This window comes from Lissotriton helveticus, chromosome 7, assembly GCF_964261635.1.
Source record: "Lissotriton helveticus chromosome 7, aLisHel1.1, whole genome shotgun sequence".
Taxonomy (NCBI): domain Eukaryota; kingdom Metazoa; phylum Chordata; class Amphibia; order Caudata; family Salamandridae; genus Lissotriton; species Lissotriton helveticus.
The window spans coordinates 127,358,284-127,385,651 of record NC_136068.1 but is presented as its reverse complement, the minus strand read 5'-3'; the positions used below and the strand labels follow the sequence as shown (position 1 = coordinate 127,385,651).

Below are 27,368 nucleotides of genomic sequence, written 5' to 3'. Positions count from 1 at the left end.
CGAAGGCTCAGTGAAAGTCAACACTAGTCTCTCCCGTCCCAGCATGCACCTTTCAGTAGAAGCTGAGGCTGTAGGGTTTTATACAAGAGAAACCTAGGAAGAGTAGAGCGTCATGCAGCGGCCAATCTGTTCTGAACGTGTTTTTCGGCATAAGCAACGGTCACCCGCCAAAGAATCGCAGTTTTTTCATACGAGTGCTTTACCAAGCAAGAGTGTCTGTTTTGGGTCATAAATAAAGCACCGTCTAAAAATGAATGTTTATTAGTTTATGGCTTGACTATCGACATGTTTTGGGGGTCTGCTTGGGTGTGTAATCCTCATTCATTTTGAAAAGTAACAGTGAAAGAATTAATTCTGTGTGGAATATGCTTTCTTTTTCATTAGAGGCTTTGATTAGCAATTGATAAAATTAGTCATTATGAAAACCATGTTCTGATCCCCCTCCTCCCCCCCTCTGGTAACCATAACAAGAATGGGACTGGAACCTCTCAAATATAATAGCCAAGAAACAAAAATAAAATTGCATATTCTAGACGTCTTTGCTCCAAGAAGTTATGCTTCTTACTTGGTCAGCGTGAGTGATAGCTGACATTTCGACTATTTCTGTGACACACAGAATAGATAGTCGAAATCTTGTACTAGTGCTTAGAGAACATGTGTGCCGTTCGAAGCACACCGAAAATGAAAACAACGGACGAGCCCTGCTCCTATAGTGTCTGGGGAAATAAATGAGGTATTGAGGCGTGCCCGGCACACAGCGGGGAAGGGGGGTACGTTCCTCTCCCTCCCATACTCCCGCTCTCTCCCACGCAATCATTCTTTTGCCACAGGATCGTGGCAGATATATAAAGCAGACACCGGGCTCTGCAGAAAGGGCGGGAGCAACGCACACCCTCTGCAGAGAGAGGAGGAACCGTGACAGGCACCACAGACCGAGGCAGAGAAACACGGTCTGTCCCGACAGGAGCGAGGAGACCGTGGCACGAGAAATTCGGTCTGTCCGGACAGGAGCGAGGGGACCGGGGCACGGGTCTTCCGCTACCCGAGAGGAGGAGGGACGAAGGTAAAGACCTTCTATGTGCCCCTAGTCTGCCACTTGTGTTTCTTTCGTGGTCGCTTGTGCTCTCTAGTCAGTGCCCTGTTTCTCATAGCCTTCTCCGTATTTAACTAGTCTGTCTTCTGTATTCCTCTAGTCACTCCCCGGTATTTCTTTAGTCTGTTACCCGTGGGCTTCTAGGCTGCATCTTATGTTCCTCCAGTCTGCCCCACGTTTGCTCCCGTGCTTCCTTAGTCCGCCTCTTGGTTTCTGTTGGTTTGCCTCTGTGCTTGTCTAATGCTGCGCTGACTTCATCTGGTTGGACCCGATGCTTCCCTAGTGTGTCCCTGTGTCCTGCTAGGTTCCCCCCGTTCCCTGGTGTGCCCGTGTTCTGCAAGTTTGCCCAGTACTTCCCTAGTGTGCCCATATGTTCTCCTGGTTTGCCCCATGCGTTCCTAAAATGCCCATGTTCCTGTAGTGTGACCACATGCTTCACCAGAAAGGCCCTTGTGCTACTAGTTTGCTTCTATGCTTCCCTAGTGCTCTCCTGCATTCTGCTAGTTTGCCACTACTTCCCTAGTGTACTTCTGTGCACTGCTAGCTTGCCCCCCGTGCTTCCTAATTCGCTCCTCCTGTATTCTTCTAGTTCGCCCCTGTGTTTCCCTGGTGCGCTCCTGTATTCTTCTAGTTTGCCCCTGTGTTTCCCTGGTGCGCTCCTGTATTCTTCTAGTTTGCCCCTGTGTTTCCCTGGTGCGCTCCTGTATTCTTCTAGTTTGCCCCTGTGTTTCCCTGGTGCGCTCCTGTGTTCTGCTAGTTTGTCCCTTTGCTTCCCTAGTGTGCTCCTGTATTCTGCTAGTTTGCCCCTGTGCTTCCCTAGTGTGCTCCTGTATTCTGCTAGTTTGGCCTGTGCTTCCATAGTGCGCTCCTGTATTCTGCTAGTTTGCCCCTGTGCTTCCCTAGTGCGCTCCTGTATTCCGCTAGTTTGCCCCTGTGCTTACCTAGTGTGCTCCGGTATTCTGCTAGTTTGCCCCTGTGCTTCCCTAGTGTGCCCCTGTATTCTGCTAGTTTGGCCTGTGCTTCCCTAGTACGCTTCTGTATTCTGCTAGTTTGCCCCTGTGCTTCACTAGTGTGCCCCTGTATTTTACTAGTTTGCCCTATGCTTTCCTAGTGTGCTTTTGTGCACTGGAGGTTTGCCCCCATGCTTCCCAAGCATGCCCCTGTGATCTTCTGATATATCCTGCATGCCATTGTGTTCATCTAGCCTACTTTTCTGTCCTCGTGGTCTGTCTGCGGTGTCTCCTAGTGCGCCCCTGTATTCGTCTAGTGCGCCCCCTGTATTCCTCTAGTCTGCCCTCTGTATTCCTCTAGACTGCCCCTGTATTTCTCTAGTCTGCCCCCTGTATTCCTCTAGTCTGCCCCCTGTATTCCTCTAGTCTGCCCTCTGTGTTCCTCTAGTCTGCCCCCTGTATTTCTCTAGTCTGCCCTCTGTCTCCCTCTAGTCTGCCCCCTGTATTCCTCTAGTCTGCCTCCTGTATTTCTCTAGTCTGCCCCCTGTATTTCTCTAGTCTGCCCCCTGTCTCCCTCTAGTCTGCCCCCTGTATTCCTCTAGTCTGCCCCCTGTATTCCTCTAGTCTGCCCTCTGTATTCCTCTAGTCTGCCCTCTGTATTCCTCTAGTCTGCCCTCTGTATTCCTCTAGTCTGCCCTCTGTGTTCCTCTAGACTGCCCCTGTCTTCCTCTAGTCTGCCCCCTGTATTTCTCTAGTCTGCCTCTGTCTCCCTCTAGTCTGCTCCCTGTATTCCTCTAGTCTGCCCTCTGTGTTCCTCTAGACTGCCCCTGTCTTCCTCTAGTCTGCCCCCTGTCTTCCTCTAGTCTGCCCCCTGTCTTCCTCTAGTCTGCCCCCTGTCTTCCTCTAGTCTGCCCCCTGTCTTCCTCTAGTCGGCTCCCTTGGCCTATCTGATCTACTTACCCTGTTTTCTGCTCTGGATGTCTTCAGCTGGGACCAGAGACCTGGGAGTGGCAAGAGCAGAAGAGCCCTCACCGTCCACAATGTCTGGCCGGAGCCTGAGACACGCGCCATCTGCAAAGCAGGTAAGAGCAAGCGACTACAGCAGAAACAGCACTCGTGCAGCACAGCAGGGAACCCCAGACCAGCCCAGATGGGACAATAGAGGCTCAGAAGCCAGGGCTGCACTAGAACCAGCCCCTAGAACCAGTCCCAGTGCAGCACAGAGATCTACAGAGAGGAGGCAGCAGGGGCTTGAGAGCCCAGGCTGCACCGCTATCAGTACTAGTGCAGCACAACTACCGTTTGATAGCCTTAATTGATGTGGAGGCCAAAATGTACGCTTCAAACTTGCTGGCTGACCTGGAGGATTGGGTCGGAAGCAGTCACCTCATCCCCTACACCCAAACAGGATTCAGGGCAGGGATGGGTACACTCACGAACATCTCTGCGGTTACCCTGCTAGCCAACCAAGCTCTCGCAAAATCTAGGCCTTTGTACGCTTGCTTCGTAGACCTGAAAGCAGCCTTCGACAAAGTCCCAAGAGCCAAGTTATGGGTAAAAATGCGCAACTAGGGTGTTCCAACCAAACTCCTGGATGCCATTATCAACTTGTATTCCCGAACATGGGTTCAGGTCAGGAAAGGCGACGGGCACAGCATCACCAAAAAGATTCAAACCCTAAACGGGCTAAAACAAGGGTGTGTGCTGGCACCCTGCCTCTTCAACATCTATATCGCCGACCTAGACAACCAACTACGGTCAACTCCATCAGACCCTCCAAAACTGGGTAACGTCCCTATACCCAGTCTTCAATATACGGACGACATCGTGCTCCTCGCTCTAACACCAGTAGGCCTGCAGCGACTCATCACCAAATTAGGAGCTTATACCACCAATGCCCAATTAACTATCAACCATCAAAAAACGAAAGTGATGTGTTTCGCCAGAAGAGTTAAATCTAAGGCTCATCGCAAATCTACCTGGCACCTAGATGGGCAACCCCTGTCCCCAGTAGACTCCTACAAATATCTAGGTTTCACTATTGACCGTAACCTCAACTTTAATTTACAACTGGGGCAAGGCCGTATCAGAGCCAAACAACTGCAGTTCGCCTTCAGTGTCCTAAAGAAAAAACTTACGGGGTGCTCTACAGGCCACTTGCTTAAAGCCATTTCAGCAAAATTTTTACCCTCAATTTCATACGGCTCAGAAATTCTAAACACGAAAGACATTATCTCCTTAAACTCTGCTCAATCAACTCTCTTCAAGGCCCTGTTCTCAATCCCCCGACACATTTCACCATCTCAAATTCGTCTTGAGTACGGCCTGAGAAACCAGACCCCCGACAGACAAGGGGCATTAGTAAAATACTACTGGAGAATGAGGGACGCAGAGGATAACATCTTAGCACACTACTGCTGGAAGGAAATTGAAACCCAATCCAGGCTAAGTAATTCAACGTTCAGCGTTCTGAAAGTCTCTCTCGCGGCACTGCAAGTCGAGGAGGCCTGGCTCACCCTCCCCACTTACTCCAGTTTTAAAATCGTAGTGAATAACGCAATTAAAAGGACCTTCCTATTAATGGACAAAACAACTGTCTCAAAAAAAAAACACGCTTGGACCGTGATTCAAGGCTATCAGCGGCTGAAACCCCAACCATACTTACTTGATCATTTCTCCCAGGAGAGAAAACAGTTCTTAACGTTATTGCGGCTGGGGTCATTTCCATCAAAAGATATGATACCAAAATGGAAACACCTCTGGCAATCCAAGGAATGTCGCTTATGCGGAGGTCGGGAAGAGTCCCTTTTACACCTGCTATGCATATGCCCCTCCCTAGCAGCCACCCGAAGAAGGTCCTTCGGGAAGCCTTAAGGAAGGAAGAAATACGGACATGTAGCCGTCATCCAATGCCTTGGAGGGTCATCAATCCAACTGTCCTGTAGGGCAATAACATTCCTCAAAATGGCAGCAAGAGAGCTGGATAAAAAGGAAACCATTCACTAATTTAAACATTTCAGCATACCCATCAATGGCATAGCCTTAATGTTTTAAATTCCTCTGTTTTAAAATTTAAAATGTATTTTTATTTAAGGTGGTTTCCCACCCTTTTATGATTTTTTTATTGAAATCAAATAAAAGTATTCATGACTGACTGACTGCTGTCACTGTGAAAAATATATGCTGAACTAGTGCAGCACAGAGAGAGGAGGCAGTATCCAGGACTGAACTAGTGCAGCACACAGAGAGGGAGGGAGCCTATGGCAAGGCCAGAAAGAGAAGGCAGTATCCCGGATGGCACCAGAGCCAGCATTAGTGCAGCACACGGAGAGGGGGTTTCCAGCATGACCAGAGAAACGAAGCAGCAGAGGCTCAGAAGCCAAGACTGCACCAGCACTTCACTAGTGCAGCACAAGAAAGGGGCCCCCGTCAGGAATCCAGGGAAGGAAGCCAGCGCGAGAGAGGTAACAGCGCCGTATGGGCCCAACCCGCACCAGGTCCAGGTCAAGTGCAGTGTTAAGTACACAGATGGGAGTCAGGGAGCCGATAAAACGGATAGCAGCCCCGTACAACTGCAGTTGACGCCCCCACTAAAGTCTGTACGTAATATGAATTAGAATACTAACCGAAGTACCGAACCCGCGAGCTGGTTTCCGGTCGCTGGTGACGTACTTCCTGTAAACATGGAAGAAGGGTCACCGTGGCGTAGCAACGGTACAATCAATGGCCCCAACGCAATCAAGAGAGCCCCCCATCCTTTAGCTGGTAGGAAAAGCCGCTTTATTTGGGGTGCAGGGGCCCTTCACACCCCTGAATCCCGGTGCCACAGCACCAACTGCACCGAGTATTGGTAAGGCCCTAATGGTTCAGTTATTTTTCCTTTGAGCCATAGTTTGACATTAGTCAGTGATTTTGTCAGGAATCTGTGTCTGTTGATAACATGTCTTCATTGGTGTCAAAGTGGAAGTGAAACCGGTGATAAATGGCCGCCAGGGGGCAGCGAGACACAGGCACGCACCCCTGCACTGCACCCAACGGTGACTGCACATAACGGTGTATCGAGCAGCCTATACAATAACACTCTCCGAAATGTAGGGCAATGGGCTAGAAGGGGCGGCGGAGAACTGGGAAGTATATGAACAGTTATTGAGTTCTCGTCAGGACCAAAATACACAAGCTCTACAATGCCTGTTGGGAGCCAGACTATATCTGCCGTGGGTCAATTTCACTCGTGAGGTCTGGATCAAATATTTGGACTTGTAGCAGCATATTCGGGGTATCGTGTCATTCAGATAACACCCAATTTAGGCGTCTATGTTGCATCCTAGTCCCTTGTGTTTCTCCACGCTGGAGGCGCAGCTGGGACTGCCGTCTTTATTCCATGTACACGAGTGAAATTGACCCACGGCAGATATAGTCTGGCTCCCAACAGGCATTGTAGAGCTTGTGTATTTTGGTCCTGACGAGAACTCAATAACTGTTTTGAGTTCGAAACGCGGAGACCCCTTTTTTCCAGCCATAAAAGTGTCGCTAATTCAGACCTTCAAATTTATTACAAAAAAGAGAAAACTTGTCGGAATGTATATCTTTATGGCAATTAAGAAAATGTTGTATATAAAAAACTGAACTCTTGTAAATATTCTTTTGTTTTTGCGTATGATGAATGTGTGGAGTGGGTGTGAAGGAAGATATGAGAATCTGTTTTGTTTAATGTAGAAATGTTTCTGAGGTTTATTGGATTTGCAATATGCATATGTTTTTAAATGTTTCATTGTTGTGACCAAAAAAAGACAAAAAGCACTTAGAAAGGTACTGATTCACATGAGTTTGAATAAATAAATAAATACAATCGGATTTAATCAGACAGAAAAAGTAGTCCACACCACTTTTTTGTTTCAGTCTAATTAGTGGTAGGTTATTTAGAAAAAGCAGTTTTTCAGTATTGGCATTTGTTCTTGTTATTTTGATACAGTAGGGCCTTAGTATGTAACTTGGTGTTTGTGCACCAACTTACATGTTTATCACTCAATATTCGTTATATTTCCACCAGCTTTTCACTGATTAAACAGTACCCTTGCTTTCCTGACCCCCGATCACAAAGATATCCCTAAGCACACAGAATTCTTTTTTTTTTACCACATCGTGGATTGATTTTGAAAACCACGAACAGACCAACAATCTGGCATCTCAACATGGTACATAAAGAAATTAACCAATATTATGTCTCATACCTCGAAAGCATCCATTGCCCAGACCCCAGCTGTTAAGGAACAATTCAACCACATGCCCCACATTTTCATGATTTTATGAGACAGCTTCTAGATTTATAAATATATTCTTCTGCTCATCACACAGACTTCTTTAGCAAACTAATGTATACCTAAGTGCAGTAGGTGACATTGTGAAAGTGTGACGCATGTAAGATTCAGGCTCTGAAGGAAATGTTAAAGGGTGGCTCTAGTTTCTGTGACAGCCTAAAGTGAAAATAAAAGGAAGACGTGTCTATTGCATGCTGTCAGGGGAGCTTTTGGCTAAAATTCGTTCGTTATATAACCTAATAAATCGTGTTGCCTTCTGGTTTCAGTTATTCTTTATCCATTAAGAATATATTTATGACTTTGTCAAGCCAGGATTCTCTTTCACTTGTGCTAGGTAATACTTTTAGTGACCCAGGTCATTCCTCTTGCAGAGCGTTCTTTGATATGCTTCTTAAGTCATAACTGTAAGTCCCTGTTCCCTCCTTTTTCATCCCACTCTTGGATGTTCACTGCATGTTTGTTTTCTCTGTCCCTTTTTTCTCATTTTAATATTTTAAAGGTTTTCTGGCATTAGCCATGCTCCAATCTCATTAACCCTAAAGCATATATTTGTTAGTAAATGGACAAGTTCCATGCAGGGCAAATCACATCTCTGATTGTTGAACACCTTTCAGAGCTATCTGCTTTGTGAGCGCAAAGGTATACATATTGAGATCATAGTATTATTATGATGTCTAATTTGTTATCACTGAAGCTAACAAGTGGATTACCAAAGATGAAGTCTGGGCAACAGATGCCAGGTGCATCTTGATTATGCAAGGGGCATGGTCATGTAGAGTTGTAAGACAGCTGCACATTTTTTTGGAAGATTCTGTCGACTGCATCTGGTTGACATAGATGCAGTGATTACTTTTTAGAAAAAAATAATGAAAAAATAAGCGCTGGGTCCCAAAGTTTTGCTCAGAAGCATGCATCTGGCTCTATGGAGTGTCAGTGGTGCCGAATACCAACGCCAGTTAATCTTCATTCCACCTCATGCGTCTTTCATCCACCACCAGACACTCCCTGCCTCTTTATCTCACTCTTTCAGGTTCTTTTTCATCCCTATTTTTCTTTTGTTGTCACTATTTTCCATGTTTCTCTTCCTCCTTTGTTTTCCTATTTGGTGTTTTTCTCTCTTTCTCTGGGTCAAAGCCTGATGAGTAATAATGAATGGCAGTCCCAAATAATGAGTGCCGGTGAGCCCCACCCGCAACATCCAGCTCAAATTAAGCACTGAATGGAAGCTTTGTCCTCATGAAATTGAGATTAGGCAGCCCTTTAGCTTCATCACTTCAAAGAATCCCAAATAGAGCAAGACAATGTTTAAAGGGATAGTTTCATGAGAACGACATTGTTTTGAGCTCTTTGCACCCACATTATCCCACCACCTGCCTGCTGCTCATTGAATGATATAACTTCGAATATATCCTCTACCAAAGGCCAAGGTCTTCACTTCCCAGGTGTGAGTCAGTCACCCACCTCCCAGGGATATGTAACTTCTTTGGCAATTAAATAGGGCACCCAAGGACAAACACCTTTGAAAGTGACCTGTCAACTTGAAAAAGAAAGTGAAAGTGAAAAGGCAAACAGTGTAAGTGCAAGAGTGCAAGTGTGATATCGTCACATTTACAATTGTCAGAGAAAACTCGTGCCGGAGAGTGAGCCATAGATTCAAGAGTAACCATTGGAGGGCCACACTACATAGCATGCCGGCCATCAAGAGGTGCAAGACTTGTGGTCTGGCCGCCATATTGGAAGTTGAAAGGAGGAGGAAATGGTTTAATCTCATTTAGTAAAGGTTGTGGAACTTGTATAGCGCCCGAATCACCCCACATGGGGTCTCTCCGGCGCTTGTACGCATACCGCTGTGGAACCCTTCCTGGTTTTCCCTGTGAGATGCCCCCTCCAGGGCACCCCCAAGGTGCAGCCAGGCATCCTAGCGCTGTTGGGGCCGTTGTGGAAATTAAGCAAGCTATTGCCCAGAGTTGCAGAGTGGGACCCATGATTAGAATAGGCACCGAGGCGAGAATTATCAGGTCCGAGGAAATTGGGCCCAAGACTCGCCGAGGCGGGAATTGAACCCGGTCCCGGGCCAGATCTCTGCATCAGGGTCTGCCGCTCTAACCATTGAGCCACACTTCTCCACAGCAAGGACAGCTGAAAGATACAGGACCCGAATGAAACATAAATGTAAGGTTTTACAGTTACGACTTAAGTCTAGGATGAAACCCAAAGACTTGGCATTAGAAGCCGAAGATCGCTTTTGTAGTCTGGTCTGCCCTGTTCCCATGATGCACTGGGCCAGGGACAGACTAATTTGCATACAGCCAGGTTCTGAAACTGGGATGGTGCAATGAGCTAAAAAACAGTGTTGGATCTAGCCCTGATCTCTTGACTGGGTGAGAGTATTCTGCTTAATTCAGAGACTCTGTCCCTCACCACCCCTTGTTGTAAATATGAAGATGGCTTGAAGAGCAGTGAGTAGAAGAGCAAGAGTCCTAGAGCACAGGAGGAGAGGAAGAAGCGAACAGCGGAAGCTCAGTTTTAGCACGATTCTTTGAGAAATGAGTAGACTTTCAATCCTCTGTGGCACATACATATGCATGCGGCAGATGACCTTCAGTGATGGCACTTAATGATACAATTGAGTGTCATCTGCCTCCATTTGGACTGAGATACAGGCCCAACATCTCCAGCAGAGGGGTCTAATTTAGGCCTACGAGGGCTGGGTCCATGGCAGATTTTCAGGATACCCATGCAAGATAAGTTTCCATACAATGAATCTAAGTGACCCCATAGGTGATCCTGTATACGGGGCCTTGGCCTTCTGGACCTATGAATCCATGGAAATATTGAGATCCAGACCGCCCTTGGGTAACGCCAGAATTCATGGGAGGTGCAGAGTTCATCGAAAGAAAGCTATTTGGGTGAATTTTGAACACCCATTCAGACAAGTGAAGGACTAATCCAAGCCTTAACCCCCAAGCCAATAGATTAATCTAAACCCCACGGTTGACTGTAATCAAAGCTGCTGATGGCGAAAGAAAGTCTATGGGCTTAACAATTATGGACTATTACGGATGTATGATGTTACAACACACACTTTTACAACGCATACCTTTACAACGCATTTTTTACAACGCAACATCCATTACAACGCATTCCATTAGAACGCATGCCATTACAACGACATTTTAAAAACTACATTTACAACGCATTCCATTACAACGCATAATACCTTTACAACGCATACTATTACAACGCATAACATTACATTGCATGTTTGGTAAGTATTGGATAGTGTAGGGGTAAAAATGACTATTCTAACTCCAGGAGGTGCAACAGTAGGGTAAGTGTTGGATAGTGTAGGGGCAAAAATTACCATTCTAACTCCAGGGGGTGCAACAGTAGGGTAAGTGTTGGATAGTGTAGGGGTAAAAATTACTATTCTAACTCCAGGGGGTGCAACAGTAGGGTAAGTGTTGGATGGTAATGTTATGCGTTGTAATGGTATGCGTTGTAATGACTGCGTTGTAATGACATGCGTTTTAATGGTGTGCGTTGTAGTGTCATGCGTTGTAATGGTTGCGTTGTAATTGCATGGGTTGTAATGGATGTTGCGCTGTAAAAGTTTCGTTGTAATGGTAGTGCGTTGTAAAAGTTGCGTTGTAAAGGTTGTTTCCCACTATTACAGATCTCTTTATCCGTCAACAACAGTTTGTTGAGCAAACTTGGTACACCCTTTGAAGACTATTCTAAGGAATATCTTCTAGGGAATTGAACCGTACCAGCATCATATCACTGTCTCCGAGTTCTTTGCAGTGAATGGCTTTCCTGTAGGGTCATTGTGGCATGGTCTCATTGTGTGTGATATTTGTAGTGATGGATCTGTTGAATGATGTAATGAATGATGGGTCCTGGTAGATTAAAGGATGGGGCACTTCCACTTCAAGCCTTTGAGTTGTGGGTTTTTACAAAACTCAATATAGGAATGCTGACATATGACACTCTTTTCTTATGTTCTCATTTTGTGTTTAAATTTCACCGATTGTCCAGCGCCTCTTTTGGGCGTCATTCGTACTATAAAAAACTTGATTGCATTTTTGAACTCACCTAACAAAGTTGTTTCTACTTGCTGTACACACGACATTCAGCCCAATAAAGTTCCTTCTCAAATGTTTCCTCCCACAGGTGATCCTTGCAGTTGTACTACTAGTGAATTCGGTGGTAGAGGTTACCGGCTCCATCCCTACCTACCAGTGGAAAGACCCCACCTCTGGGGAGGCAGTAACCTGCCAAAAGTGCCAGCCAGGGACCTATGTGACCTCGCACTGCACCCAAGACACGCCCACTGTGTGCCAGCCCTGCCCGGACCTGCACTACACCGAGTTCTGGAACTACGTGGAGCGGTGCCGCTATTGTAATGTCTTCTGCGATGAGCGAGAAGTGGAGGCCCAACCATGTAGTGCCACACACAACCGACAATGCCAGTGCCAGCCTGGGTTCTACCTTGACTTTGAATTCTGCGTTGAACACTCTGAGTGCACCCCTGGGTTTGGAGTTCTGACTCTAGGTAAGTAGTTAATAGTTTCTGAGGTGTTTCGGAGATCTTTAGGTGTTCATTGAACCGTTCTGTGATGTCATACAGCCATTTTGACATGTCATTGAAAACTCAATTAACATTATTCAGTCATTGGTTGATACCTTAGAGCCTCTTTGCAGCATGTCGTAGATATTTTGTTTTACATCTTTACCCCACCTCAGCATAGAGAGATATTGTGATATGATTTATAGTTCTTCTGTTATGTCGAGGAGCTCTTTGGTGATGTCAAGGAGCTCAGTTTTGTCATAAATTTTGTGTGGTGTCTTAGACTTACTCTGATATTATAAAAGCCTTCTGTGGTGTAATTGAGTCCCTGCTAGATACCACAGAGAGACACTCTAATATGAAGGAACACTTCTGTGATTTTCTAAAATTGTGTGTGATGTCATTGACTCCTTATGAGATATCGTGTGGCCCCTCTGATGTCACAAAACTGTTCTATCGTTCAGAGAGCCCATCTGAGAAGCCATAGCGAGACGCGTTGATGAAATATAACACATATTTGATTGCGTAGTACTCTTCTGTGATTGTCATTGAGCTCTCCAGTGATGTCACAGATCTCTTCTTAAATGCAATAAATTGTATGTGGTGTTCTGTCTACATTGACGCCTATCTACAGACACACTAAAAATTGTGATGGAATGTCCTCACACACCACCAAGTGTCATGCTTCATCATTCAACTCCCCTCACACTTCAAAAACCCCATTAGTAAAGAGCGGCCAACACTTTATAGTAAAGTGGGCAATTCTAACCACTGAACCTGTGATATGAATATATAAAAACCAATGTGATACATCAAAATTACTTTTTAATCTAGGCGAGATATCACTTGGTATTAAAAACCAGTGTGAAGACAAGGGGAACAAATACCCCATCTCCACTTAAACTGTCAACATGTTTCTGCCTCTTCCCATCGGGAGGAAGGAGCGAGTAATATCCATTGACACAACTATCCCACAGGTTATCCTTCAATCCTTATGAGATCCTAGCATCCACACTTAGGGTCGAAACGTCGCCGACATCTAAAGGACACAGACCTTTGTTGTGTGCAATGAACAGATTGTGTATTTACTTGTTGTGTCTCATGATTTAAAGAAGGACTGCCTGTCTCCTGGGAGAAACAAATGTATTGTTCATTCTCACTCCTATGGTCACTTTTTCTTTCTCTGGTTCTGATTTTTTTCACTTCGGGTTCTTTTCTGGGTTTTACCACCACTCACTTCATTATAAATGTGATGAGAATATATGTATGTATGTATGAAAGTATGTACAGAATTTATAGAGTGCAGGAATCACCCCCGAAGGGGTATCTCTGCGCTAACATAGAAAACAAGTCAGACAGGCACAGATTCCCATAACTCGTGCCTTGAATAATTCCGTCTTCAGGAGTTTCCTGAGACGAGCAAGGCTAGGACATTTACGTAAAACCTCTGGCAAATAATTCCAGTGTTTTGGAGCCTAATAGGCAACAGTTTTGCCTCCAGATCATATTTTCTTAACGCAAGGGACCACCAGCAACCCTATGCCTTCTGATCTGAGACACCGGTTCGGGCAGTACACTTTGAACGTATCCGCCATATAGCTCGGACTTGTACCATAAAGAGCTCTACGGGCAAAACAACAGAGCTTGAACTTAATTCTCTGGTGGATAGGAAGCCAATGGAGAGATTTCAGTAATGGCCCTGGTGAAGTGTGGGGTAGTTTATTAAGAGCTAGGCGTGCGGCCACATTCTGAACAATCTGCAATCTGCTGAAAAGAGACTCGTTCACGGATGCCAATAAAGCATTACAATAGTCCAGGCGACCAATGATCAAAGCCTGAATTAAGGTTCTGCCTACAGTGAGGGGCAGCTACATGAACACTATGCGCAAAAGGCTCAAGGTATGATAGCAGGTCCCTGCAGTGGTCATGACTTGATCCTTCATGGACAGCCGTACATCCAGCTGGAGCCCTAGATTCTTAGCTAAAGAGTTTGGAGAGTGGGCATGGCCTAATGCTGTCGGTCGCCACTTAGGGGACCAGGAAGTTTGTGCAGCACCAAACAGCAAGATTTCTGTTTTAGCCGCATTTAACTGCAAAAAGGGTTCTGACATCCATTCTGCTATGGCTGACATACCCTTAGCAAAACGCTGATCGACTGACTCCGTGTCCTTGTCAAAGGACAGGAGTAATTGTGTATCATCAGCTTAGGCAAACGGCATAAAGCTGTACTGTCGAATGACTTTAGCATGGGGGCCACATAGATGTTAAACAAAGTAGGGCTCAAACAAGAGCCCTGGGGCACCCCCTTAGTAAGCTCCACAGTTTGAGATTGAGGGTTTGCATGCGCTGATCTAAAAAGCTAACAAGCCAATCGAGAGCCAGCCCCTGCAGACCGGCCTCTCTCAGTCTAAATATGTTTCTGATGAGAGACCGTGTCGAAGGCTGCTGTTAGATCCAACAGGACCAAGATCACTCCTTTGTTATCATCCATGGCCATTTTAATATAATATATATAATTGTTTTTTCATGTATTTCAAAATAAAACTTTGGTTCGGCCTAACCGAATTGGATAAAGAAATTATGGAATACTGGGTGTCAGAATTTTATTTGAGCTTGTAATAAGATGAAGTCTTTACAGAATATATGTCTGCTCTATTATAGCTTATTCTGTAATGATTAAGGGCCTCAGTACAATGCCGGTCGGTAAGCATTCTGACCGACTTCTTGTCGGAATGCTTTTCGACCGGCTTGGGGAGTCCTACCAACCAATTACGATGTTTCCGAACACCGTTCGGTTGGACTCCCATTGACTTCAATGGGAGCCTATGTTTCGACCAACAACACTGGCTCCCATTGACTAAAGGGGTGGTTTCAGAAAACCATGCACCCTTTCGCAGGTACCCCATGGTGCCTGCCACACTGTGCATGGTTGTAAAGAGGGGACCCATGGGTACCCCCACAGGCTCCAAATGGAGGCGTCCGGGTGAAGGAGCGGCCTGCTATGGGCCCCCAAAGTCAGTTTCGGACAGCCATTTCATGTTAGGCAGACCGATTTGTAAAGGCTGTCCGAATCCAACATCGTAATGCGTTGGTCGGAAATGTGGTCAATAGACCTATACGATTCAGCTTCGACTGACTTGGAGCCTCCGAATGCTGGTTGGAACCAAGTCGGACAGATCGAACTGTTCGGTTTTATCGTAATCGGTTGGTCGGAAATGTTTCCCGAGTCGGTTGGAAACATGGGTTCCGCACGGTTTAGGAAAATCAGAATGCCGTTCGGAGCCTTTCCGACCGACATAGTATAAGGTCCTATGTCTGCACAAAGAAAATCTGTATAATCACATTGTGTTTGAAAATGAGTTCATAGCGAACATCCGTACTTAGTTGCTACGTTTATACCCAAGTTCATGTAGACATATTGGGATGCTCTTGTTTCTTCTGTACACTACAAAATACACCAGAGCCATGCCCAGCAATGTCCACTTGGACAATAGGTAGTGCATCTGCTGATCCCACCTCCTACTGTCTCTAATGAGGAAATTAGTTCCAGTTCTTCATTGCCGTCCTTTTTCAAATGTGAAGTTCTGTAGTCATTAACTACTACTCCGGCAGGTGAGGATATCAAGACTGTAGGTTCTTAATCTCTCGCTTAGTGGTCAGCCAAATTTGCTATGTACTCTGTTTGTGTTCCCAGGGTGTGCCCGGTTTTCCCATCCATGTATCAAGTCCCACACCGCCTTCTGGGTTATGAAGAAATGTGGTGCAAGGTTATCTTTAATCAACTTGAGGATGTACGTCGTTACAACGCATGCTTTTACAACACATGCCTTTACGATGCAAGTTTTACAACGCAAGTCGTTACAACGACTTGCGTTGGGGGCGCTGGATAGTGAATAGTTTAATTTACTATTCCAACTCCAGTCTCCGTGGATAGTAGGGAAGGTGTTGGATAGTAAATTAAAACTATTCCCTATCCTAGAGCGCCCCCCAGCGCAAGTCGTTGTAAAAGTTGCGTTGTAATGGTTGCGTCGTAAAGGTACTTCGTTGTAAAAGTTGCGTTGTAAACGCTGTTCCCCTCAACTTGAGCCTCACAACGAAAACAGCATATATTTTAACCCCAGTTTACAGAGCCGTCCCTTCATGGCTTCAAAGGAATAAGGTTGTTGTTGGACAAGGTGAAACACAGGTGGACCAAAAAAACTAGCATTTTCCTCCATTCAAATTATGCTATTCTATTATAATGACCTCTTTTTAGGTCTCGCCTGTCGATGCGCATGCGCATCGAGCTTGCGAGACTATTGCGGCTTAACCACTCTTTAACTAACTTGCAAGGAATCGTGGCGATTCCTTGCAGTGCCCGTGACTTTTAAGCTCAATGCGCATGTGCATTGAGCTTAAAAGCGCGTGCACATCAGTTCCCTCAGCCGCACTCCAGGCCCCTGCTGTTTTCACACCCCCTCCCCTGCCCGCCGTGTCGCAGATCACAGAATCTTGTTGATCTACTTTCAAGCGCACGGCCGCTAGGCCGTGCCTCCCCTACTCTCCTCCCCCCTCCTCCTCCTACTCTCCTCCCCTGCCTGCTGTGTCGCAGCTGTCTAAAGCTAAAGCTAAAACTGCTCACACAATACTTGCATTGTATTGCATCGGTGGATTTGCTGGAAACTCGCTTTGTTGGTGACTTTTCTAGTGGAATGCTCAGACCATCCAGCAGAATTATTTATTGTACATCCTTTACCACTACTATTTATTCAATAAAACGGGAGATTTTGTATTCATAATAATTTTGGTGTCTGGGTTTTGGGTAAGCACTCGTAATGATGGCCGTCAAACGGGTTTCCTTTGATTTCTGTCAAGTGCTGTCGAATATCTGTGCCAGATGAAGGAAAGTCCTCCTGCTCGCCCAGCTCTGGGTTCATTGCAGACTTTCTCTTCTTGTTCTCATGATGATCACATCTTCTAAATCTGTAATGCTCTTAATGCCATCCGTATGTCGAGCTAAGCCCCGCAAATCTGTGAAAAATGAGAACCACGAAGATATGAACGGCCCTTGTATGCAGCGCGCACTTGTGTGCTATTGTAGCTGATAAAGATTTGTCAGCGCCCTCCCTAATTCCCAACCCCCCCACCCCTCCCCGACAGAACAAATGTAGTCTCATCCAGCTCATCCCATTATCACTGGCATCTTAAATCATTTTTACAATAAGAAAGCTTTACTTTTAAATTAAAAGCATATCAGCGGCATCTGTGCCACTGCCTCCGAATCCCACCAGCGCGGGTACAATCAGCCGGTCTTATCTTTGATTTATTTCTTTGGACATATGGGCCGCGCGAAGCTGTTTGGAAAGGAAATGTCCGTCCCACTCCCTTTAAGAAATATCCAGCCACAATCTGTCCATCTTGTATAGAACCTGCTCCAGGTCTCTTTATTGATTAGTCATAGTATTTTAATGATCCTGTTTGCACTTAGTGAGCATGTTTTAATAGTGTTTAAGTTATTCGATAGGAACAGGTTGCATACGAACGATTTTATTTCTACATGTTCCTTTTTTGTTAATGATTCGTTAAGCCTTGTTCTAAATGGTACTAATATTTTTGCACATCACATTATAGCACCAAAAGTAGCAGGCCTAGCCTTCCGTCACCACACAAGTTCGGCAAAGCTAAACTGAATCAAGTTTGTGTAGCTTACCACGCGATTATCATCCTTTTACGATGTTTATTTCAATACAAGAGGACAAAAACAGTTGTTTTGTGCCCCTCTTTATTAACGATTATAATGCAAGATGGCAAGTGTTTCCATTCTTATGCATGCAAAATCCTTCGTTTTTGCAGCAGATTACACTACACTTTATTTTTCGACTCAGCCCCACCCACTGTGACTAATGGAAGAATAAGTTTCATTTTTTTCACTGTGACTTTCTGGTTGAAACAAAGAACCAAACTTAATAGTCACCATCTTGAAGTTGAGAATGGTGCTGCCGTTTGTAACTGTGGTCTTCGTTTTGAACGGACTGACGTATGTGTAACTTAGGTTTGCAGTACTGACAGAGTCCTATTGGTGTCATGCGATTCCCAGGCGATTTCTTTCAGTGCACGTGAAAGCGCGTGCACAATGCCACCAGCCGCTTGCCTCGCATTAACACATCAAAGGCGGCCGCGTCTCAGGCGCCTGCTGCTTCACACCCTCATGCTGCTCTCCCCGCTCCGCCCCCTCCCCTGGCCGCCGTGTCGTATTTCTCCTCATACTTTCACTTTGACGGCCGCAGGCCGTCTCTCGTGTTTCTTCTCTGATAACAGGCTTTTCTATTTCCCAGTTCAAATGTAAGTTCTTGCAAATCTCAGGCTCTGTTCAAAAGAGCCCTGATATATTCATCAATGACCTGATTGAAAACTGCAGGAACAGCGCAGTTTTTTTTTTATTTGCAGTACGATGTCATCAAAGACTTTTCTTTCATGTTGCACCAATAAACAGTAGGAGCAGATTTAATGCTGTTTTAGGGGTGCAACATTACGGAGACCTGGCTTTACTTGCCTAGGTTTTCTGCTAATTTGGCTTTTGCTTTATACATTAACTTGCAAGCATGCTGCTCCGCAATATTTAAAACAATGGCAGAAGATCTAAATACGGTGTGGGCTGGAATATCACGGAGACTGGGCTTTACGTGCCAGTTTTACCGTGTGCAACTAGAAAATAGAGATTATACGCTAACTTGCAAGTATGCTGCTCCGTAACATTAAAATCCGTAGCAGCAGATGTATTGACGGTGTGGGAGTGTAATATCACGGAGACTGTGCTTATTTGCCAGTTTTACTGTATTTAATTAAAGAATAGAGATTACAGTGTCTTACGTTATAAACATTTGTTAACGACATCTTGCGTGTTGTGCTGCACTGGAGGAACTTTGCTTGGGTTCTTTTTCACCGCTTTTCTCTAGCTGATTATGTTCCTCCAAAAAATTATCCCTCTGCAGAATTTCATCATTTTGTGTGTGTTTCCACTTCCTGACCGCCTTTAAATTGATAGCTCTGGTGCACGTACCTGTGAATAGCCCTAATTCTGAGCAAAATGTAACCCTACTTCCTGCTGTGGCCACAGTGCCACTCTTGCCGTGCTTCTTTAGTGCCATATTTTTTTTGCAAGGTGCATATCCTGAAACCATTACTAAACAAGCATTGACATGGCCAATAGGTCTCGCCTTCGGGATCTAATAAGTGTTTAGTTATCCTGCACAATATCCTTGGTGCAACAACATCAAGTGTTGCATGGCTAAACACTTATAAGGTCCCAAAGACGAGACCTATTGTCACATTTGCGGAAGATAAAACTATCTAGAGATGTAGCATAACGACCAGAGCTGCCATATAAGTCACGTAAATACTAAACATGTTGCATTCCAAATGCTATAGGTGTCACATTTGCAAACGTTATAACTATTGGCATTGTAAATGACAAAGCCATCAATATAGCAATTTTAACATCGCAAAAATAAATAAATTATGTCATTTACAAGACCAATAACTACAACTTTTCTAATGCGATACTTATTGCATTCCAACCCCACTCATCCACGCAACGCCACTCACACACGCAACGCCACTCACACACGCTACGCCACTCACACACGCTACGCCACTCACATACGCTACGCCACTCACACACGCAACGCTACTCACACACGCAACGCCACTCACACACGCAACGCCACTCACCCACGTAACGCCACTCACCCACGTAACGCCACTCATCCACGCAACGCCACTCATCCGCGCAACGCCACTCATCCACGCAACGCCACTCTTCCATTTGCAAAAAGAAAAATGTCTAACTATTCTATTGCGAGACCTATTGCATTTCCAATGCTTGTTAAAATTGAAACTCTGACTCAGAAATTCAAGAAGAAAGCAATAATACCTTTTGGTATGGCTCCCAGTCTGGTAGGTGGTGCAAGCTCTCTGTGCCTCCCCCCCCCCCTTTAAGTGGAGGACAGCTTGGAGAGACCCCTTTGACAACCGGCCCTCACGTTTTTCTAGGAAATTAAGATTATGTTTAGATCTTCTCTCCGGGTCTTCAACCCTCTACTCCAGACTATGAATACTCTTGTGCAGCTTGTTTAAACTGTTCCCAGAAAGCATTTCCACTCTCAGCTGTATCTTCCATTGCTTTACTGTTATCCATAACTTTCTTCAAAACATACCGGGTGAAGGTCATTGCAGTTGATACTGAGTCGATTTTATGTTTGAGAGCAGTTCCGGAGTCAAAGGTTACCTTTAGGATATCAGCCTATATGGGAGCGTCAGCATCACAGTGTCTGCCCCTTGTCGTTCTTGACACCTCCGGGTTTGTCTCTCCAGGACCAGATGTGTACTGCGTGAGATTATTGGCCTGACTAGGCTGCTCCAGCTTTATCCTTCCCCACGTTGAAGTGTCGTAGTCTTTGGTGTTCTGTGAAGTTGCATTTCAGATGACGAGGAGGGTAGTCAGTGGTAGTCCTGCTGATGTGTCACAGGTCTCAAACACTGCACCGTTGTATCACACGGGGAGTTTTAGATGAGGTATTCCTAGATTTTCAATTTCCTTGAGGTCAAACTGTGGCACATCAGTGGAGTCCAAGAGCCCTAATTTCTACAGAGGTAGTTGGTTATCTTGCAAGTCATTGTAGCACTCTATCAGGCTATATGCATCCAAGCAACTGCAACTGGCCAATATAATATACTATCTACACAAAACCATATCAGTCTTGCCAAAGAAGATAAATGTGCTGGATGTCTGTAGACAGCCAGAGCGACATTTTGTTGGCCATCTTGCTGGCCATGCCCCTCACATTTTCGTATTAGACACTACTAAAAAGTCTCTGATAAGATATGCTTTGCAGTATAAAAACCAGCATTATTTTGCTGTGTACAGAAAAGCTGTGCAAAAGACTAATTACAAAAGAAAACGTCTACGTACATTTTCCACCGTGGATGGGTAGGATTAGAGTGAATTTTATCTAGAAAAGCAATGAAATTGATCTTGAAGTACTAACAAAAACTTTGAAGTTTCGTATGTTAACCAGAAACCTTTGTAAATGTTGTGAATCATAAACAATTCGCAACACTTTACATGTGGGGTAAAAAGTTTGTGCAGCCGAAATAAAGATCGAAAAAGATAAAATTTACAAAGCTGGGCCAATGGTGACTTCTTATTAAAATGAACTCAGTCCTTTATTTGATTCCAATGCATTCCAATTGAAAATTAAGAGAGCAATTGTAGAAGAAATGTATATTTTTATTTAAAAAGTCGCGAGAGAGCCTACGTGCAGACCATCCAGTTGCGGGACAGTTCTCCCCACAGGATGCCATGAGCCGACATTCCTGGTATTAGTAAGTGTTGACCGTAGGACAGTGTCAGAGGGCAGGTTTATGCCTGTGGTCAGAGTCCACCTGGTTGTGTTTTGCACACAGCAGGAAAAGATCCCCTAAAACGTGCCAAAGTTGCATCCATTCCAAGCTGGAGGACAGCACTAGCCCCTCTTCTCCAGTGAGCGTAGGACTGAGCAAGGCCATCCAAAACACTGCACGGAAGAGAGAGATGGAAAGAACGAGAGAAGGGTGTTGGGAGAGAAAAATAAGTGGCGAGGGTACTAAAAATAAAAAAAGGATGAGAACGAATGTGCACGAGAACAACAGAACGACGGAAAGAAGGGGAAGGGGACTGACGAAGAGAATAGAAGAAAAGAAGGGGAAATAGAAAAAAGAAAACAGAAGGGTGTTAAAAATACAATAGACAAGTAGAGAAAGGGGAGTGAAAGGTGGCAATCAAGAGAGGGATGAGAAAACCAGAGAGGGGTGGAAGAAACAAGAATGGAAGCTGCAAGCGAAGCACGCTGACTTCTTCTGGCATGACCATCATTTGCCTCTAATGCTTAGGGCAGGCATCAAGGTCAACTGCAGGGTGTGAACACTGCAGTGTTTGCCATTGCATACTAGCGGATGGATTGGGGGAGGGGGGGTGGGGGGGGGGTCTGGTAGCATGATTCCGGTCCACTACTGGGGGTGTTCTAGGAACTTTGTCACACTGATAGCTGAAAAAAATGATGCTTTTTGTAATTCAAAATATGTTTATTCGCATCAACCTATCATTATATATACGAAATGTAACTCAATGTAAGTTCTCTACTATGGAGCGGAAGTTTGTGATTCAATATGGATGGCATTCGTGTGAGAGGGGCTCTTATTAAGGGCCGGAGGGGTGGGGTTTAATGGAAATTCTGAAAATGCTGAAGTGTGTACTATAAATATAACCCCAGAGTGGCGGGTCCATCGTCAGTGCCTACCCTTTATCTAACACATAGACAGTTAAGAGGTTCCTGCTTGTTTTATATGCTTACTGTGGGGAAGCAGGGAGTGTGTTCACTTTTGTTATGTCTAGAATCGATATGCATGCCAGGGCATGTCTATGAAAGGTTCTACACACACAGAGATAATCTGGGGGTTGTTGTGCACAGTGAGGGCATGTTTGGGAGTTATTGTGCATGCTCTTGGGATGGCAGGAAGTTTGAGTGCACACTCACTGCATGTGTGGAGATGACTTTGACGACCCTTTTTCTTGTAGGCACGGAGCACAAGGACACCCAGTGTCAGAAGTGTCCCCCTGGCACCTTTTCCAATACAAGTTCTAGGACTGAGCCATGCCAGCCCCATCGCGACTGCCGGGCAGAAGGTCTGGAGGTCAACGTTGAAGGCGACCAGCATCATGACACCCTGTGCACCTCCTGCCAGGTGTACGATGCCCAGGGCACACAGGAAGGTGAGCATCCTGGGTTGAGTTCGAGACGACACCACAAGTACACAGAGACCGAGTATCATGGTGGATAGAGACCACCAGACCCACTATAGCGTGTTCATTGCTAGGCTAGGTAAAATTTCTATTAGACTTACACAATTCTCGGAATATTAGGAATTTTATGTTGTGCTTCTACGCTAAATTCCTGATATTACACCTTATGTGGTGTGGTGTGGCTCACTGGTTAGAGGCGGCAGACCCGGAAGCAGAGAACGGCCCGGGACCAGGGTTCAATTCCTGACGTGGCAGGGTTGTGGACCAGGGTCAGCGGACTCGATAATTCTTGCCTCGCTGCCTACTCTAACCAGGGATCACACTTGGCAACTCTGGGCATTAGCTTGCCTCATCTCTACAACGACCCCCCACATTCGCCGGGGATGCCTGGTTTCACCTTGGAGATACCCAGTAGGGACCATCTCACAGGGATAGCCAGGACGGGTTTCCCAGTGGTCTACAGCGCCAGGACGCCTCAGGGCAGCAGTGCGCTTTACAAGACACATACATACATACATACATACATACCATGTTGCATTTTGTTCCACGGTCACAGCAAAATTATAGCTCAGGAGTCCCGGAAAAACATGAACGTCCAGAATGTGGGTGACTGTTGTTCATGGTAATTGTGTTTTGGACCTGACCATGCTTTTCGCTCTAAAATATCTTTCTAAATGCCGTATTTGTTTATTTGCATAATTACTTGTAATTTTGCATAATTTCCCCCAAATTTCACATAATTACATGATAGCAATTTACACGAATTTCCCCTAACCATATCCCCCCTTCTCTTAATTAAGGCCGCTGTAATTTAGGTGGGAGGGCCAAATTATGCACCATAAATTACTAAACTATGCAGCATGGAAAGCCAAATTATCAAACATGTTACTTTGTTAAACGAAAATTAGATGGAAAATTCTACAGCTTTATTAGCTATTTTGATATTTTTCGTAAAACAGTGATAATAAAGGCATCAACATTTTTAGATAATGCTTATTTTTTTCACAAAGAGAAATTGAGGGTCTGACTCTTTTAAGCTCTTTTTCACTCTCTATGTTTAGGTTTATATTGAAAGCTGTCTTCTACAGCTCTTTTTATAATTTATTCCATATTCACTCCATTAAACCCATTTCCAATAGACAGCTCCTCATAAAAATATTATACATTGCACTTATTAAAATGTCTAACTAGAAGGTACTTCAGGGTTCCAAACATGACACATTAAAAAAAAGTGCAAAGTGTTTAGGATTCCACTAAACTTTGGTGTAACAGCTGCTCTGAGTACACTGCAGCGTAAATATAAATTTGAATGACTCGCGAAACACTATAGTTCCACAGTGAGAAGGAATCCTTGTTTGCATCGTGTTTAACATACCTTTAAATATGTATGATTTGTGTTTGCTGATTTCCATCATTTGGTGATATTAAAACTATCTGGGTAAAATTCTCACATCTTTAAGTTCTGTTTAGAGGTATTAAACGGTTAAAAGGTCCCAGTTAACTTACGCAAAGCATCATAGCCTGTGTTTTGTTTCACTGGCAGTGTTTTTAGTAAGCCTGAAGCATAAACATTTTGTTGTGAAATCTGCAAATTATGCAGCAGATGGCAAATTTTTCAACAAATGTGTCAAATCCATACTTATGTTACAATGCAGATATCACAGAATCGCAAAGATGCAGCAGCTCCGCTATCCTACAGAATGACTGTTATTATAGCATAAGTAAATGCCAGCTTATATTTTCTTTCAGGGAGATACAATGGTCACATGGTTGGATGGATCATATATGGATTGTGGAGTATGGCGCAGCCTTTGGCTCGTGTGTTAATTTGTTGTTGGTTGATCCAAAGATCATGTCTAGGGTCCCAATGAAGAGTAGGTTCTGTGTTAGGTCCAGTTTAGATGAAGGCTTAAATATTCCCTAGCTTTATCTTTTCCTACATTGTGCTATTCATCCTGTTTATGTCCCAAGTTTTCAGAATACATTTTTATCCTCACATTTTTTTGGTGGCTTGCCAATGCCCCCTCCGCTCATTCCAAAATAAAATGCTTTTATTTCATTCATGGGCTCATCTACCACCCCCTTAAACTGTGACCACAAAGATCAGTTATTTGCTTGATATGTGACTATGGGCCTGATTCACAGAACTAACTTAAGACAAAATCCTAAACTTACTACTATTTTGGTATTCACAGAAGGCACTTACTCATTTTGGTATTCACAGAAGGCACTTACTCATTTCGGTATTCACAGAAGTTAGGAGTCTTAACTTTAGGACTCCTAAATGCCTTCTGTGAATACCGAAAGTCTTAAAGTTAGGATTTTTCTCAATTTAGTAGTAGTAAAGTTAGGACTCCTAACTTTAGAACTCCTAAATGCCTGCTGTAAATACCGAAAGTCTTAAAATTAGGATTTTTCTCAGTTTAGTAGTAGTAAAGTTAGGACTCCTAACTTTAGAACTCCTAAATGCCTGCTGTAAATACCGAAAGTCTTTAAATTAGAATTTTTCTCAATTTAGTAGTAGTAAAGTTAGGACTCCTAACTTTAGGACTCCTAAATGCCTTCTGTGAATACCGAAAGTCTTAAAATTAGGATTTTTCTCAGTTTAGTAGTAGTAAAGTTAGGACTCCTAACTTTAGAACTCATAAATGCCTGCTGTAAATACAGAAAGTCTTTAAATTAGGATTTTTCTCAATTTAGTAGTAGTAAAGTTAGGACTCCTAACTTTCGGACTCCTAAATGCCTTCTGTGAATAACAAAAGTCTTAAAATGAGTATGTTTCTCAACTTTACTACTACTAAACTGAGAAAAATCCTAATTTTAAGACTTTCGGTCTCCTAACTTCTGTGAATACCGAAATGAGCTCTAGGGCCTCCATCATAGTCTAATCACACTTTTGCATGTTTGCCTCCTTTCACAACCCTGACTGGCACTCACTCCCAACTCACCTAGCATCATACCACCCGAAAGAGACAATGTGAGGTTTACTCTTACAATCCCTCCCCAGAGCCATGTGAGATGAGTAGCTGCCACAAGTGCCAATCACAGAAGGTCACTGGATAGAAATCTAAATAAATCCCGGCTAATCTGTGTGTCTGGACCCTAGTCAACATACACTTGGCACCAGTGCACACATGTAGCACTAGCTACCAGTGCTAGCACCTCACACTGCCAAATAGTGCCAGCCAGTAAGACTCCCCACCAGTGCCAGTTGCCACAGTGCCAACCAGTATAATCTCCTCACACTATCCACCAATGCCAGCGTTTTACAATGTCCACCTGTGATCGTTCCTCACAATGTTCACCTGTCACTTCACATAGATATAGAACCCTGAGCCGTACACAATCCGAGCACACAGGCAGAAATACACCACAACAGAGAAGGTTGACTCCTTTTCAAGGATTTTGAAATGCATTTGTGGCTGTAGTATTTGGATTAAGAGTTTTTCTCTTCGAATGTCAGCTACTCAGTATCTCCTATAAACCACTACAGCAGTAAGCGCTAACTATTACATGGTGACATCTGTTGTTCTATGGCTAACTCGTGTCACTGTCTTCTCTTCTTTTGCCCGGACATTGGCTGTAGACTGCGAGCAGGCAATCTTTGACTTCATGGTGTCGCGGATGTCGCCAAGAAAGTTAAAGCGACTTGTGCGTCGACTGTCAGACTCGGAGAACAGAAGGCAGCCTCGCCGGCAACAGCTAAACAGAAACAGCCTGAGGAAACTTCACACCTTCCTCAACACGCAGAGAGACAACCCAGGACAGAATCCCGTCGACACTCTCTTGCAGCTGCTTGGCCAGGCGCATCTAAACAAACTTGAGAAGGATATCCGAAAGAAGTTCTTCAAGCTAGATCAATGAAGGCCACAGACAGCCTTTAAAGACATCCTCTCAACTCAACTCTAAAAAGAGTACATCACATTGTAGTAGATACATCAATTGAACCTTGACCACCTCCTCACAAAGGCAGCTATACTGAAGCACCTGTTTACAGTGAAATATGTTGCAATGACTGAGTGTTCTTCCACGTTTTATTCTGTTACTTTGTTTGTTGTCAGATAATGCCATTAACTAATTTATTCAGGACGTCAACTTTTTTTGTATCTGTTACATGTATTAATTTGCACTTTGCACAGCCCACTGCGGCCCTATGTTTCTATTGGTCTCCTCCTAGACTGTTGTGTTACAGAGTATCCAATTAGTACATAGGTTTCAGTGTGAGCATTCCATAGTACGCCTCTCCCTTTCCATTGACTTCTCCCCGAGTTGTCCTGCTGCAGCCTTGGGTCCAAGCTCACCTTGTCCAAAGGACGCCTATTGAACAGCAAGCCTGCAGGAGGGATTGTCTTGCAGGCATTGACATCTCTCGTGGTTCCCATCATATTCACAATAGCTTGCAAACATGATATCTAAGGATACGTCCTTTGTTCACTGTAATCTGCAAGCATGTCCCGCAGGGATTGGCTCTCGTTATCACTTCCTACAAGCACAGTGTCTACGATTGACTTCCGTGTCCATAGAGACCAGAAAGCATGGTCTTCTTCAGCCATAACAACCGACATGCAAATCAACTCACTCTGACACTTTAAGGAGTTGAGAAATCCTGTGGGGACAA

General features: G+C 44.5%; 1 protein-coding gene across 1 annotated transcript; it reads left to right on the top strand.

Annotated features, from left to right (window-relative positions):
- Nucleotides 1-808: 808 nt before the first annotated feature.
- On the top strand, nucleotides 809-26,839 carry TNFRSF6B (TNF receptor superfamily member 6b). The gene is made up of 5 exons (XM_078651686.1): nucleotides 809-1,063; nucleotides 3,031-3,125; nucleotides 11,535-11,916; nucleotides 22,526-22,720; nucleotides 26,337-26,839. The coding sequence occupies exons 2-5, from the start codon at nucleotides 3,084-3,086 to the stop codon at nucleotides 26,612-26,614; spliced, it is 897 nt and encodes a 298-aa protein (XP_078507812.1). The 5' UTR covers nucleotides 809-1,063; nucleotides 3,031-3,083; the 3' UTR covers nucleotides 26,615-26,839.
- The last annotated feature ends 529 nt before the right edge of the window (nucleotides 26,840-27,368 follow it).

Bases quoted from the DNA above. Each gene is read 5' to 3' on its own strand.
- TNFRSF6B (XM_078651686.1), top strand. From the start codon at position 3,084: ATGTCTGGCCGGAGCCTGAGACACGCGCCATCTGCAAAGCAG. The intron at 3,126-11,534 runs GTAAGAGCAAGC...TTCCTCCCACAG, and splicing joins ACGCGCCATCTGCAAAGCAG to GTGATCCTTGCAGTTGTACT. The intron at 22,721-26,336 runs GTGAGCATCCTG...CATTGGCTGTAG, and splicing joins TGCCCAGGGCACACAGGAAG to ACTGCGAGCAGGCAATCTTT.